The sequence below is a fragment of the Notamacropus eugenii genome, chromosome 6 (genome assembly GCF_028372415.1).
Source record: "Notamacropus eugenii isolate mMacEug1 chromosome 6, mMacEug1.pri_v2, whole genome shotgun sequence".
Classification (NCBI taxonomy): domain Eukaryota; kingdom Metazoa; phylum Chordata; class Mammalia; order Diprotodontia; family Macropodidae; genus Notamacropus; species Notamacropus eugenii.
This window is the reverse complement of record NC_092877.1, coordinates 120,516,607-120,529,617: the sequence shown is the minus strand read 5'-3', so window position 1 is coordinate 120,529,617 and position 13,011 is coordinate 120,516,607. Positions and strand designations below refer to the sequence as shown.

Below are 13,011 nucleotides of genomic sequence, written 5' to 3'. Positions count from 1 at the left end.
GTTCCAAATATTGTCTTTCCATGTAGGAATGTAAACAGTTCAACTTTAGTAAGTCCCTTATGACTTCTCTTTGCTGTTCACCTTTTCATGGTTCTCTTCATTCTTGTGTTTGAAAGTCAAATTTTCTTTTCAGCTCTGGTCTTTTCATCAAGAATGCTTGAAAATCCTCTATTTCATTGAAAGACCAATTTTTCCCCTGAAGTATTATACTCAGTTTTGCTGGGTAGGTGATTCTTGGTTTTAGTCCTAGTTCCTTTGACTTCTGGAATATCCTATTCCATTCCCTTGGATCCCTTAATGTAGAGGCTGCTAGATCTTGTGTTATCCTGATTGTATTTCCACAATACTTGAATTGCTTCTTTCTAGCTGCTTGCAGTATTTTCTCCTTGACCTGGGAACTCTGGAATTTGGCCACAATGTTCCTAGGAGTTTCTCTTTTTGGATCTCTTTCAGGGGGTGTTCTGTGGATTCCTTGAATATTTATTTTGCCCTCTGGTTCTAGAATCTCAGGGCAGTTTTCCTTGATAATTTCATGAAAGATGATGTCTAGGCTCTTTTTTTGATCATGGCTTTCAGGTAGTCCCATAATTTTTAAATTGTCTCTCCTGGATCTATTTTCCAGGTCAGTTGTTTTTCCAATGAGATATTTCACATTATCTTCCATTTTTCCATTCTTCTGGCTTTGTTCTGTGATTTCTTGCTTTCTCATAAAGTCCTTAGCCTCCATCTGTGCCATTCTAATTTTGAAAGAACTATTCTCTTCAGTGAGCTTTTGAATCTCCATTTGGCTAATTGGGCTTTTGAAAGCATTCTTCTCCTCATTGGCTTTTTGAACCTCTTTTGCCAGTTGAGTTAGGCTAGTTTTCAAGGTGTTATTTTCTTCAACATTTTTTTGGGTCTCCTTTAGTAGGGAGCTGATCTGCTGTTCATGCTTTGACTTCATGTCTCTCATTTCTCTTCCCAGCTTTTCCTCCACCTCTCTAACTTGATTTTCAAAATTCTTTTTGAGCTCTTCCATGGCCTGAGCCCATTGGGTGGGCTGGGACACAGAAGCCTTGATTTCTGTGTCTTTGCCTGATGGTAAGCATTGTTCTTCCTCATCAGAAAGGAAGGGAGGAAATGTCTGTTCTCCAAGAAAGTAGCCTTCAATAGTCTTATTTCTTTTCCCTTTTCTGGGCATTTTCCCAGCCAGTAACTTGACCTCTGAATATTTTCCTCACACCCACTTCGCCTCCTGATCCTCCCAGCCAGCGTTTGGGGTTTGAGATTCAAATGCTGCTTCCAGCCTCAGGGCTTTTGGCGGGGGCAGGGCTGCTATTCAGTGTGAGATTAAGTTCAGATGCTCAGGTCGGGGCAGGGCCGTGTCTCAGGCTCAGTTCCCTCAGGGAGTTTATGCACAGACCTTCAACAGTGGACCCAGGCTCCTGCCTGCTTGGGGAGCCCCGGTCTGCCGCCGCCCCTCAGCTTCTGTCTCCCGAGGGGGCCCGAGCCATGGGGGCACCCCACTTCCCCCTCAACCCGCCAAAGAGACTCTCTCACGGACCCCCGTCACCTGTGGGTGGAGGGACTTGTGTAGTCGTTGGAGATCCCGTCCCTGAAGCCTGCTCGGATCTGTTCCTCTCGGTGCCGCGGCAGGTCTGGGCTGGGCTCTGCGTCTGCAGCCCGACAGACCTTTTGTGAGAGGTTTGCAGTTCCCTCTGGAACAGAAATCTCCTTCGCTCCACTATTCTGTGGCCTCACTGCTCCAGAATTCGCTGTGAGTTATGTTATACAAATGTTCTATGGGTTGTGGGTTCGGAGCTATGTGTGTTTGTGTCTTTCTACTCCGCCATCTTGGCTCCGCCCCCCCAATACTTTTTAAAATGACTCTAGTAAACACATACCTTTTGTAACTATTTTTTTCAGTATTGTCATCCATATAACCTTTCATACTGTGATTTATTTCATTCAGTAACTTTCTTTGACTTATGCGTGAACACCAAAGTTGCATGTATTAACTAGAACCTCATTAAAGTATAATAGGATTATAACTTCCTGTCACTTGAATTATATGCTTGTAAATGCATCCATGTATTTAATAGATGTTTTCTGTTACCCTGTTTTAAGGAGAAAAATGTTAAAAATAGCATATTACTAAATATTTGTGGTTTATTATGATAGCAGATCTTTCTCTTTTTTCTATTTTACTGTTGCCTTGTTGACCTTTCACCATCCTGTCAGTTGTTTATTCTTTGTTACTTTGTTAAACTACAGGTAAAATTCTCCAGATCATTTTCCCCCACTTGAGCTCTGTTGTATTATCTATTGAAGAAATTTTAAGTGACTAGGCAGGAATTTGGACTAAAGATCCTTGAGGCTGGGCTTTGAAAGATTTTCTTCATTAACCTTCTGACTAATTTACTTTCAGGCAAATCCTGGAATTGTAACTTGTCTTGAAAATCATCCACACAAACTTGAGACAGGAAATTTGGTAACATTTCGAGAAGTAAATGGAATGACAGGGTTAAATGGATCCACAAAACAAATAACTGGTAAGCTGATGGCATGTGTTTTAAGTACTTAAATTGGATCTGTGATAGGTTCTGATGCCCTCCAGTGGTAGAAATTACAGTTCATTCATTCATCTTCTCATCCTTTGCAAGTCTTGTCCATAGGTGTTCTACCTAGCATGCTAGGAACCCTACTCTAAATCTCTTCATGTTTCATGGATACCAGTGAAACATGGGTTGTCCGTCATTTATCTTCTTCTTTCACAAGTCTGACTTACTTCCTTTTCCATATGATGTCCTTTACGCAGTTTCTCTGCAGTTTGTTGCTAAAATACTAAAGCATAGTCTTGCTTACTATTTCCCTCTCCTTTGTCCTTGCAATGAACCACAACTTGATTCCTTAAAGATTGTGGTACAGCCCTACAACATCATTGGGAGAATATCGGTGTGGTAAGATGAATCTTTGTTTCAAGGAGATACTTGGGATCATTAAAAGCAATACATAGTTTACTAAATGTAGTCAGTATGAAACAAGATATGAAGCTCATCAAAGGGGTTTGTCATTTTCATGGAGGATGTCTACAACAGAATCCAAATTAAAAGAAAGAGCTCCCAATAGATGATGAGATCCTTTAGATGCTCTTGTTTGCAGTGGCATTATGCTGACTAGTAGAGAATATTGCAAAACCTTCTTATGAAATATCAGCCATTACTCAAAAGAGCTTATCCTTATTATCCCAGAGGAAAGATTAAGTGGGATGGAAAAATGTTCATTCAGACTATGCTATATGGTGAGACACTTGAGAAATTAGCATGGTGTAGTGGAGGAAAGTTCTGCATTTGGAAAGAAGAGTGACCTTAATTCTAACCCCATCTCTAGAAGTTACTCAATCTGGGGCCAGGGACAAGTAAGTTATGTATATCTCTTTGAGCCTCAGTTTCCTCATCTGTAAGTTGGAAGTATTAATGATTAGTTGTGAGCATTAAATGAGATAACTTGTAGAATGCTTTTCAAACTTAAGGTGCTATTTAACGATTCTATGTTGCTGTTCATTGTTAGTGTTAAATGGATTCACACCAAAAAACCTGGTGAGCCAGATTTAAGTATTACAAATAAAATAGAGGGCCAGCCTAACATAGTAGAAAGAATGCTGAACTTGTAGGTAGGATGCCTGGTTTTGAGTGTCTCCTCTAAAGTATCTATGACTGTAGGCAAGTCACCTTAGCCTCTCGGCTTGAGGTCACTGATCAAGGCCTATCGTACTTGCACTCTTAGGTAACTGTGAGAAAAGGCCCTTTATAAACCTTACAGCCATGCGTAAATGGGAGATCATAGTTAACTACCAGTAAACCAACTATTCAGTTCATCTGCTTTAGAAATTTCTATTCATGTTCTGGATATAGTCCTGGATCTAGAGTCAAAGGATCTAGCTTCAAATCTTGCCTCTGTCACCTAGTATTTCTATGAGCAGATCACCAAATCTCACTGGACTTGAGTTTCTTCATTTATGAAAATGAGGGAATTGGTCTAGATGACCTCTAAAATACTTTCCTTCTCTTCAACTTTTTGTCTCTAGGCACCTAACAATTAAAATGCAAATACTTTAGCCATTTCTAACGTGTTTTACCCTTTGGTTTTCCACATAATTCTGCTGTCTTTTTGTATGTTATAATATTGATCCAAATATAAAACCTTCACCCCAAAATCTGGCTTATGCTTGTGGACTATCATTCATCTTATTTTTAATTATACAAATATATTAGTTTTTTTCTTTGAAAGAGATGTAATTTTAGGAGCATAACCTATATTTAGATTTTTTAAATAACTTAAATTTTTTAATTAATTAATTAAATTAAATTTATATTTATTTATATATTTATATTTATTAATAATAATTATATTTATTAATAAATTAATTAATTTTAATTAATATTTAATTAATTAATAATTTGATATTGAGATAAGTTAACATTATAGGACCTGGTAGATAATTGCTTGAAATAGAATATAGTTCAAAATTAAAAATCTGGTTTGGTACTTGACTTAAAGGAGGAATAAAGTTTAGGGGGGAAATGATAATCTAAATAAATTTTTTTTATGGTATAATGGTTTCTGTATTTTCTTTTTTTTCCAGTGGTGTCACCATTCTCTTTCAGTATTGGTGATACTACAGAAATGGAGCCATACTTACATGGAGGTATAGCTGTTCAAGTTAAGACATCCCAAACATTTTATTTTGTAAGTGTTTTCTTTTGTTGCGTACATATTTAGTGGTTAAAAGAATACCTACTGAGACTTCAGAGAGTCCTGGAAAAACTTATATGATCTGGTGCTTAGCAAAAGGAGCAGAACCAGAAGAACTTTGTGCACAGCAACGACCGCAGTGTGCGAGAGTTTTTTCTGGTAGATTTGGAACTTCATCGCAATGCAAGGACTTAAAAAAATTCCCAGTGGTCTCTTAAGACAAAATGCCTTCCACATCCAGAGAAAAAACTATGGAATTCAGTTGCAGAACGTAGCAGATCATTTTCTTTTGTATTGTGTTTTGGTTTGTTATGTGATTTCTCCCATTCATTTTGGTTCTTCTACGCTTCTTCTATGCAGCACGACTGTGGTGAGGAGGGTGTGTTTGGTAGGGATGTATGGGTAGAGCCTGTGTGGGGCTATGTGCCATGTCAGGGAGCGAGGGGGAGAGTAGAGGGGAGGGAGGGAAAAGGAAGTCTGGGTTGTGTGGTGGTGATTGTGGAAATTTGTAAATAAACAGAATAATAAAATTTTTTTAGAAAGTAGAAAGCAGTATATCTTATATTATTAGCAGATTAATTGTAGCTTCATGTGGATTCGGTTTTTTTTGTTTTTATTTTTAGTCATTCCACATCAAAGAGAAGGAAAGAAATCATAAGAAAACAAACCATTTCTAGAATTTACTTTTGTTTTTTTAACTTTTCTAGTGATCTTCTGGAAGTAGTTTGAATTCAAGTCAGCATCCTCCCTTCTATTCTTTTAGTACTGGACAATAGTAATTGTGGTCATGAGTCACTGAAACATTCTGAACTGTGAAGGAAAGAGCTAGCACGGTATAGTTGAAAGAGCAGTAATTAGATTTGGAGTCAAGGACCTGGCTGCGCTGCGTATCACTTCAGTACCTTGGAAAATTTTACTTAACTTGCTCTAAGCTTCAACTTCCTTTCTAAAAAATGAGGTCAAGAATGGTCTGTGTCTTGTGAAATAATATTCTTTATACTTTACTTATTATTTCAGGAGTGTGTGCTAATGTTATTTTTAAAAAGATTTTCAACAAATGTAAAGTACTTTCCTTCCCTGAATCATTAGTTTCTTTACATATAAGAGACTTGAACTTGGGAGTTTCAAAAAGTCTCTTTCAATACTAAAGTTCTGCATTGCAAATAAAAAGAATTTTGTGTTTGAACACTATTAACCAGATATTTGTTAACCAGAACATTCCATCATATTAGCCTTTTAATAAATGAAGGTTTTACTCCATTTCCAAGAAATTTAACAAGACCCACATACCAAATATAATGAAGCAGGGAGGTTCTAGAGCTAGATTTATTTCCTGTTATTTCAGAAAGTTAGCATAACTTAAGATTGTTTCTTGGTTAACTAGTAAGTAATATTATGCATTTCAGTTAAATTTTTCCATAAGTTTATTAATAGGAATATTTGAGATGTTTTCTTAAGTCTTACAAAAGAGTAATGCAGGGAATATATGTTTTGGGGAATAGGACAGTGGTCTTCTGATGGGGTTTATATGAATCTCTTGGGTCTAAAGAGAGTATATTAATATTCCTCCACTGAGAACAGGAAGAGTACTTGTTCAGTGTCAGGAACTTGGAATAGTGTTGTTTGTTTAGCATGAGAAAAATATTACAGCCTAAGAGCTACATATTGAATTGGCAAATTGGCACCTGAGCTACATCTTAAAGGGGGAACAAAAGAATTCTGAGAGGTGGTTTTAAGAAGAGTAATACATTTCAGACTTCTATGAGCATTTATGTGAATGCATTGTCATATTGAGCTTGTAAAACAGCAAGTATTCAGTTTTGATCAGAATATGGAATTTTCTAAAAAGGAGGAAAGTAAAGTATGGTTGAAAGATAAGCTGGAACCGCATTGCAGAGGGCCTGAAGTGCCAAGCTGAGGAGAATTTAATCCTAGAGACCACAGGGAGACCTTAATGGCTTTTAAGGAGGGAAGTGTAGGTATAGTGTAGACCTATACCTGTAGGTATAGTATAGACTTATACCTAGGAATATGTTTTTGGCATATGTGTGGAGGATCTATTGGAGAAGGGAAAGACTGTAAGCAACGAGACCAAACAAGCTGTTTCAGTTGTCCAGACTCACACAAAAGTTAATGAAGGTTTGAGTTAGACGGTATGAGTGGAGGGAAGGGTACAGATGTGAGAGGTGGTATAGAGATAGAGCTAGCAAGGTTGGACATCTGATCAGGTACATGTAGTGAGAGAAAAGGAAGAGTTAAGGATAACTCTGAGATTGGAAATCTGAGCAATTGGAATAAACTTAATGTTTTTTTTTAAACAAACTACATGGTAAATTTGCAACTTTACTGCACTCCTTTGTCCTTGTTTGTTATTCTTTGAGAAAAACTTAAGGTTATGGCCTCAGTGAGCATTCTGTAGGACAGATGAAGTGGTTGAGTCATCAACATATAAAATAATTTTGTTTTGGACATGTTGGGTTTGAGGTAGGTATATGTTCAGCAGACAGTTGGCATTGAGGAACGGGAGTTCAAGAGAAAGAGTAGGGCCAGGCCAGTAGATTTCAGAGTCATCTGGATAGAGATATCTTAAGTGAAGGGAGAGAATGTGAAGAGAGAAGAGGAGAAAATAAAATTTATGACAGAAATGGGAAGGACTGATAATTTTTTGATTTTTTTTTTTGCCCACAATCTAATTTCTTTCAGAGTTAACCTTAGTTTCTTTAAAACTTCTGGAAAAATGAACACATAATGAAAGATTGGGTGGTGATGGCGGTGTTTCAACCTATTATTTCATTGGTGCAATTTCCCAATGAGGAAATTTCCTCTTCGAAAACATATTGACAGTAACATTAGTGTTAGAGAGGATGCCTAGGGCACTGTGACTTGCCTAGAGTCACTTAGCCAGGATAGGTTAGAAATGGGATTTGAACCCTTTCTTATTCCAAAACCAGCTCTTTATCTAGCATTCCACCTATTCTCTCATTGATTTATATAGAAATTATTTCTCAGAACAGACAGAATGAATATTTGTTAATTTTTCCTTCTTTGTATGCCATTATAATTCATTTCTTTTGAAACTTTTCTTACTGATATCAATTATCTGATTTATAACAGTATGCTATAGTAGAACTTAAGTACCTTACCATTTGCTTTAATATCTCTTTTTTTCCCTGTCAGGAATCCCTGGAGAGACAAATAAAACATCCAACATGCCTTATTGCTGATTTTAGCAAACCTGAGGTAATTAATACTTTAGGGAGAATGTATCTGTTTTAAAGTGGAATACATTTCTGGGTTTATGTAAATGTTATCCCAAGAAATTCATGAATGATCCTGTTTATATTTTCCAAGCAAAATTCTGGCTTTATGTGCACATTGGGCCTTTAGTAAAATTATTTATTGATTGAATTATATAGCTTGAATTAAACGTACAAAGAGTATAAGAAAATATTATTAACATTTCTTTGCGGAAAAAGTTGTGGTTTCAGCCCGTTCGCATTCTTTTATAACTAAAAGCAGAAGGTAAAGGAATAAAAGGACAAAACAGTGGTAAGGGCTCTGATCAGTGTACAGACCTTATGCTCTTCTAAGGCAAAGCTCGGTTGTAGTGTTGCTAAGCTCCAAGGATGGAGAGATAAGTGTAAGAAGTAGAAAGTACTCTGACCTAAATTCTAGTGGTAAATCTACCACTACTCATTTGCTATGTGGCCTTGTCAAGTCACTTTACACTCTGGACCTCTGATTCCATATTGGTAAAAACAGACTTTGACTAGATGGTCTTAGCTTCCATTCTAGCTCTGGAGTTTTTAGTGCATTATCTCTTGGGGGCTTATTTTCCTCATCAATAAAATGAGGGGCAAGAACTTGAAGCTTTCTTCTTTCCTTTTCTAACCTTGTACATCGTGTCATTTTTAATGCCAAATGTTAAGAATAAAAGTGTGTATTGATACTGTATTGTGGTTCCCTTTTTCTTCTGAATAGGCACCTCTACAGATCCATGCTGCCATGCTTGCCCTGGACCAATTCCAGGAAAACTACAATCGAAAGCCAAATATTGGGTAATATTTTTTGAGTGGCAACTTGGGTCTGTTAATTGAAATTTGAAATACTTAACCACCTAACAAAAGAGTTGTTCTTTTTTGACTCCAAAGGAACAAAGTGAAACAAGACATCTAGTTCTTTTCCTTTTTTCTTATGGTATTTACTGATCGCCAGCACTATGCCAGGCTTTACAGACCAATTTAAAAGGGCTTCCTCTTTGCCCAGCAAGTCATTATTTTCTAAAATACCCGTGTAAAATATAGCTGTTTATTTTTTGTTTTGTAGTCCATGTAAGTTTAAACCAAGTTTTTTTTTTTGCACTTTTCTAACATCTGTATATTAAATTCTATATCTACATGAAAAAGAGCTTACTTACAATCAAAATGAATACAGTAAAGAAGCAGTGTGGCATAGTGACAAGAGCATTTGGACTCAGAATCAAAAGAACCTAAGGGAGGTGGAGGTCCTACAGAATCATAGATAGATAGACACACAGACAGAGAGATGGACAGACAGACAGACCCTGCCCTGTTCAGGCCAAATCCAGAGTAGTCTTTTCAACATTGGGCCTTTGGATGTCATCCTCATTCTTAGACATAAAGTGTTCTGGTAATCATGTTTTCATTATTTAGTAGCTTTTTTTTTTTTTTTACTTTCCACTAAAACTTAGGTTCCTAATCTATATTATGCCTACCCTGTACTTTGTAAATTGTGAAATTCAAATGAAATAATGTATACAAAAGGATGTAGTGGTGGTGGCTATGCCTTATGATACAGAAGATATTTTTAAGGCTGAATTTGATAGAAGTGCTTGAGAAAATTGTCACATGGGCCAAATTTTAGAGGCATTCCAATAATTATTAATCTCTTAACCTCAGTTTGGTATGTGCTTGTTCTTTTTCTAAAATTCACAGGATACCCAGATAAAGTTCTTTTTTCCTTTTCTTGGTAACAGATGTTTTCTTTTTGAGCATTGAAGTTTTCCAAAAGCTAATTTTTAACGCGGAGAATAGATTCAAATCAGTGACATTTATTAAGTACCTTTGTTGTGTCAAGTGTAGTGCTGAGTTCTGGGGATATAAAGATAAAAATGAAATAGTCCATATTCTCAGAGTTTGTATTCTATTGTAGGGCTATCGCATGTACACAGATGAATAGATATACCGTAGACACAAAGTAACTTCAATGGAAATAGGAGAGATAACACTAACCAACTAATATGTTTCAGGAAAGGCCTCAAGTGGGAGGTGGATTCTCAGCTGAGTCTTCTAGGCATAGGACATGGACAAAAATACAGAAGCAGGAGATGAAATGTCATGTGGAGAGAACAGCAAATAGGCTACTTTGTGAGTGCATCAATGGGGATAGTGTAAAATCAATCAGGAGAAAGATTGGAGCTAGCCTTCAGGGAGTAATAGAGAAGTGGTTCCCCTTAGGAATGATTGGGTGCTTCTGATGAAATTAGATATGGCCAGATATTAAATTCAGGAATCTTGAAAAATGTAGTTGAATTGCCTTAATTATATATTAAGTGAAATTGTCTTATTTATCATAAATAATAATAGATGGCATCTATGTAGCACTTCAACGTTTACAAAGGTTAATATATTTTCCTTAAAGTTTAGATTTGTATGTTTTCTACTTTGAGCAACGCAATAGCCATGTGAGGGAAAGATATTGTTATCTCCATTTTACAGATAAGGAAACTGAGGCTCAAAGAAATTAAGATAGTTACACAGCTATAATTTAAGTATCAAAGGTGGGATTTGAACTGAGGCTTCTCTGGACTCCAAGTCCATTGTGCTTCTTCTAACCACACTACCTCCTCTGTTAATTAGTTTAAATATGAATCCATGTTTAAAATATTATACAAATTTGAAGTGTATTGATCTTTAATGATTGTTCTTTGTGTTACATGCTAGATGCCGTCAAGATTCTGAAGAATTATTGAAACTAGCAACATCTATAAGTGCAACTTTGCAAGAGAAGGTAAGTGTTTTGTAAGCTACTATATTTAGCCTTTCAGTTTAATCAGCATTTACTAATTTCTCCCTTTCTCAGGAAATTTCAGAGGCTACCTGTTTCCTTTAGCATAATATTATAATATGAATTCTTTGAAAGTCAGAGCCCTTCCGACTTTCTCCTGTCTTTCCAAGTTGATGTCACAGAACTGTTGATGTATACTGTATTCCAGTTATACTAGACAACCTGGAGTTTCCTGTATATGATATCCCGCACCAGCTGTCGTGCCTCTCCTGGAAAGTTCTTCCTCTTTACCTCCATCTCCTAGGACTCCAGCCTCCGTAAAGCCATAGTTCAAATGCCACCTCTTATGGGAGGCCTTTGCTGTATCTCCCACTTGTATAGTACCTTACTCTATCCCAAAGTACTTTGTGTTTATTTTGCGTACATCTTGTATTTATTTAACTCTGTACAGTATTCTGTTCCCTCCCCCAATTCTCTTCTCTCCCAGGAGAATGTGAATTACTTGGGAAGAGGGGCTGTGTCAGTTTTGACTTTGTATCTCTAGCACTTCACTACCAGTAACTTCCACAAAGGTTTTTAATCCTTTTTTGACAGGTTTATTAAGTACTTACTGTGTATAAAAAGTTTACATTGTAAGCCACAAGCTTACCTGAATTTTGTTGTGGATTCAGAACTTTTACTACATCAACAATTTTAAAAGTACATTTATAAGAAATGTTTTGAGCAGCCTTAGAAGTAGACCCATGGTGATTTACCCTTTGTCAGTAAAGCTTTAAATGATCTGTCCTATAAAAACACTTATTCCTCTTTTTTCCTGGATTATTTTTCAGCCTGAAGTAGATGATGACATTGTGAATTGGCTTTCCTGGACTGCCCAAGGCTTCTTAGCCCCACTGGCTGCAGCAATAGGAGGGGTTGCCAGCCAAGAAGTATTGAAAGCTGTGACGGGAAAATTTTCTCCCTTATGCCAGTGGGTTAGTTTTGTATTTTGGTACTGTTTTATATTTTAATACTTTGGTAGAATTCTCTGTCTGAAGAGCCTGAATAATTTGTTTTGACAAACTTGAAAAATTATTGTAATGAAGCAAATTAGTGTATTTCTTTGTACATAAATTTAAGAGGAAAATACATGTCTACAAATCTTTCATTATGAAAATAGTTGCAACAGCATTTAAAATTTAGCCTACATATTAAATAAGTCCCGTGCTATCTACCCTTTGACCCAAAGATGTATTCTTTACAATATTTCTGGCACTAAGGTCCTTAATGATTTAGTAGAGGAAACGGTCTTTTCAGCTTTCCGTCCTATAGCCAATATTTAAGGCTTCTATCCCATTCCCCTGGGTATATGAAAATTTCTAACCAGTTTCTCTATAATCAAGGTTTCTTAAACTTTTTCTGCTTGTGAGACCCCTTCAGAACATCTTAAACTGTGGGTCATCACCCCTGTGGGGTCGCAACTCACAGTTTAAGAAACAATGAACTATATTAGTCTTCAGATTATCATCCTACTTAATATGATAATATTACCAAAGCATATAACATAAATCAGGAATTTAGGGGATCTGTTAACTTGTCTTTTTAATATTTGGGGCATTTCATTTCAATATAATTGGTTTCCTTTGTAATCCTTTGTATTTTGGGCATTTAAAAACATTATTCTGAAAAGGGATCCATAAGTTTTACCAGACTACTAAAGAGGTAGGTGACAGAAAATAAAAAAGGTTTAGAACCCCTGAGGTATATGTCATATAAATGTGAGGTACCTTTGATTACATGATCCTACAGTTTCCCTTCCTAGTTACAGAGCATATGAAACTACAAAGCTGCAGAATTAGGAACAGTGCTTCTCTTGAAACATAGAAGGAAGAAAAGAAAAAAAAGCAGCCTTTGTTATATTGCCAGGAAAAAGTTATTGGAGAAGGATACCCATAATTTATTTTTTATGTATCATAGTCATTTTATGTTCCCTTTCCCCCAAAAAAATTATTTTTGAACTCTTCCTTATAAGAAAGAAAAATGTTAAAATAAACCAGTGAGACAACTGCATCTGGCAATACATATATTTTCACATTTGGTCCTGCTTCTTCTCCTTCCACTCATCCCTTGCCCAGTCCTGCCCCTTACTGATAGAAACGATATCTATTTTATTTTCTGGAATGAAGGTTGTTCACAGTAATTAATTTTGATGACATCTGCCTTTAGCACTTTCATTTACATTATTGTAGTCATTAGGTACGTTGTTTTCTT

General features: G+C 36.4%; 1 protein-coding gene across 2 annotated transcripts in view; it reads left to right on the top strand.

Annotated features, from left to right (window-relative positions):
* Positions 1-13,011, top strand: part of UBA6 (ubiquitin like modifier activating enzyme 6) — a 77,289-nt gene that overhangs the window by 20,088 nt on the left and 44,190 nt on the right. For both annotated transcript variants that reach the window (XM_072620890.1, XM_072620891.1), the window contains exons 9-14: positions 2,408-2,531; positions 4,625-4,728; positions 7,912-7,974; positions 8,716-8,792; positions 10,698-10,764; positions 11,592-11,735. In XM_072620890.1, the coding sequence (XP_072476991.1) occupies positions 2,408-2,531; positions 4,625-4,728; positions 7,912-7,974; positions 8,716-8,792; positions 10,698-10,764; positions 11,592-11,735 (579 nt within the window). The remainder of the gene's footprint in view (positions 1-2,407; positions 2,532-4,624; positions 4,729-7,911; positions 7,975-8,715; positions 8,793-10,697; positions 10,765-11,591; positions 11,736-13,011) is intronic.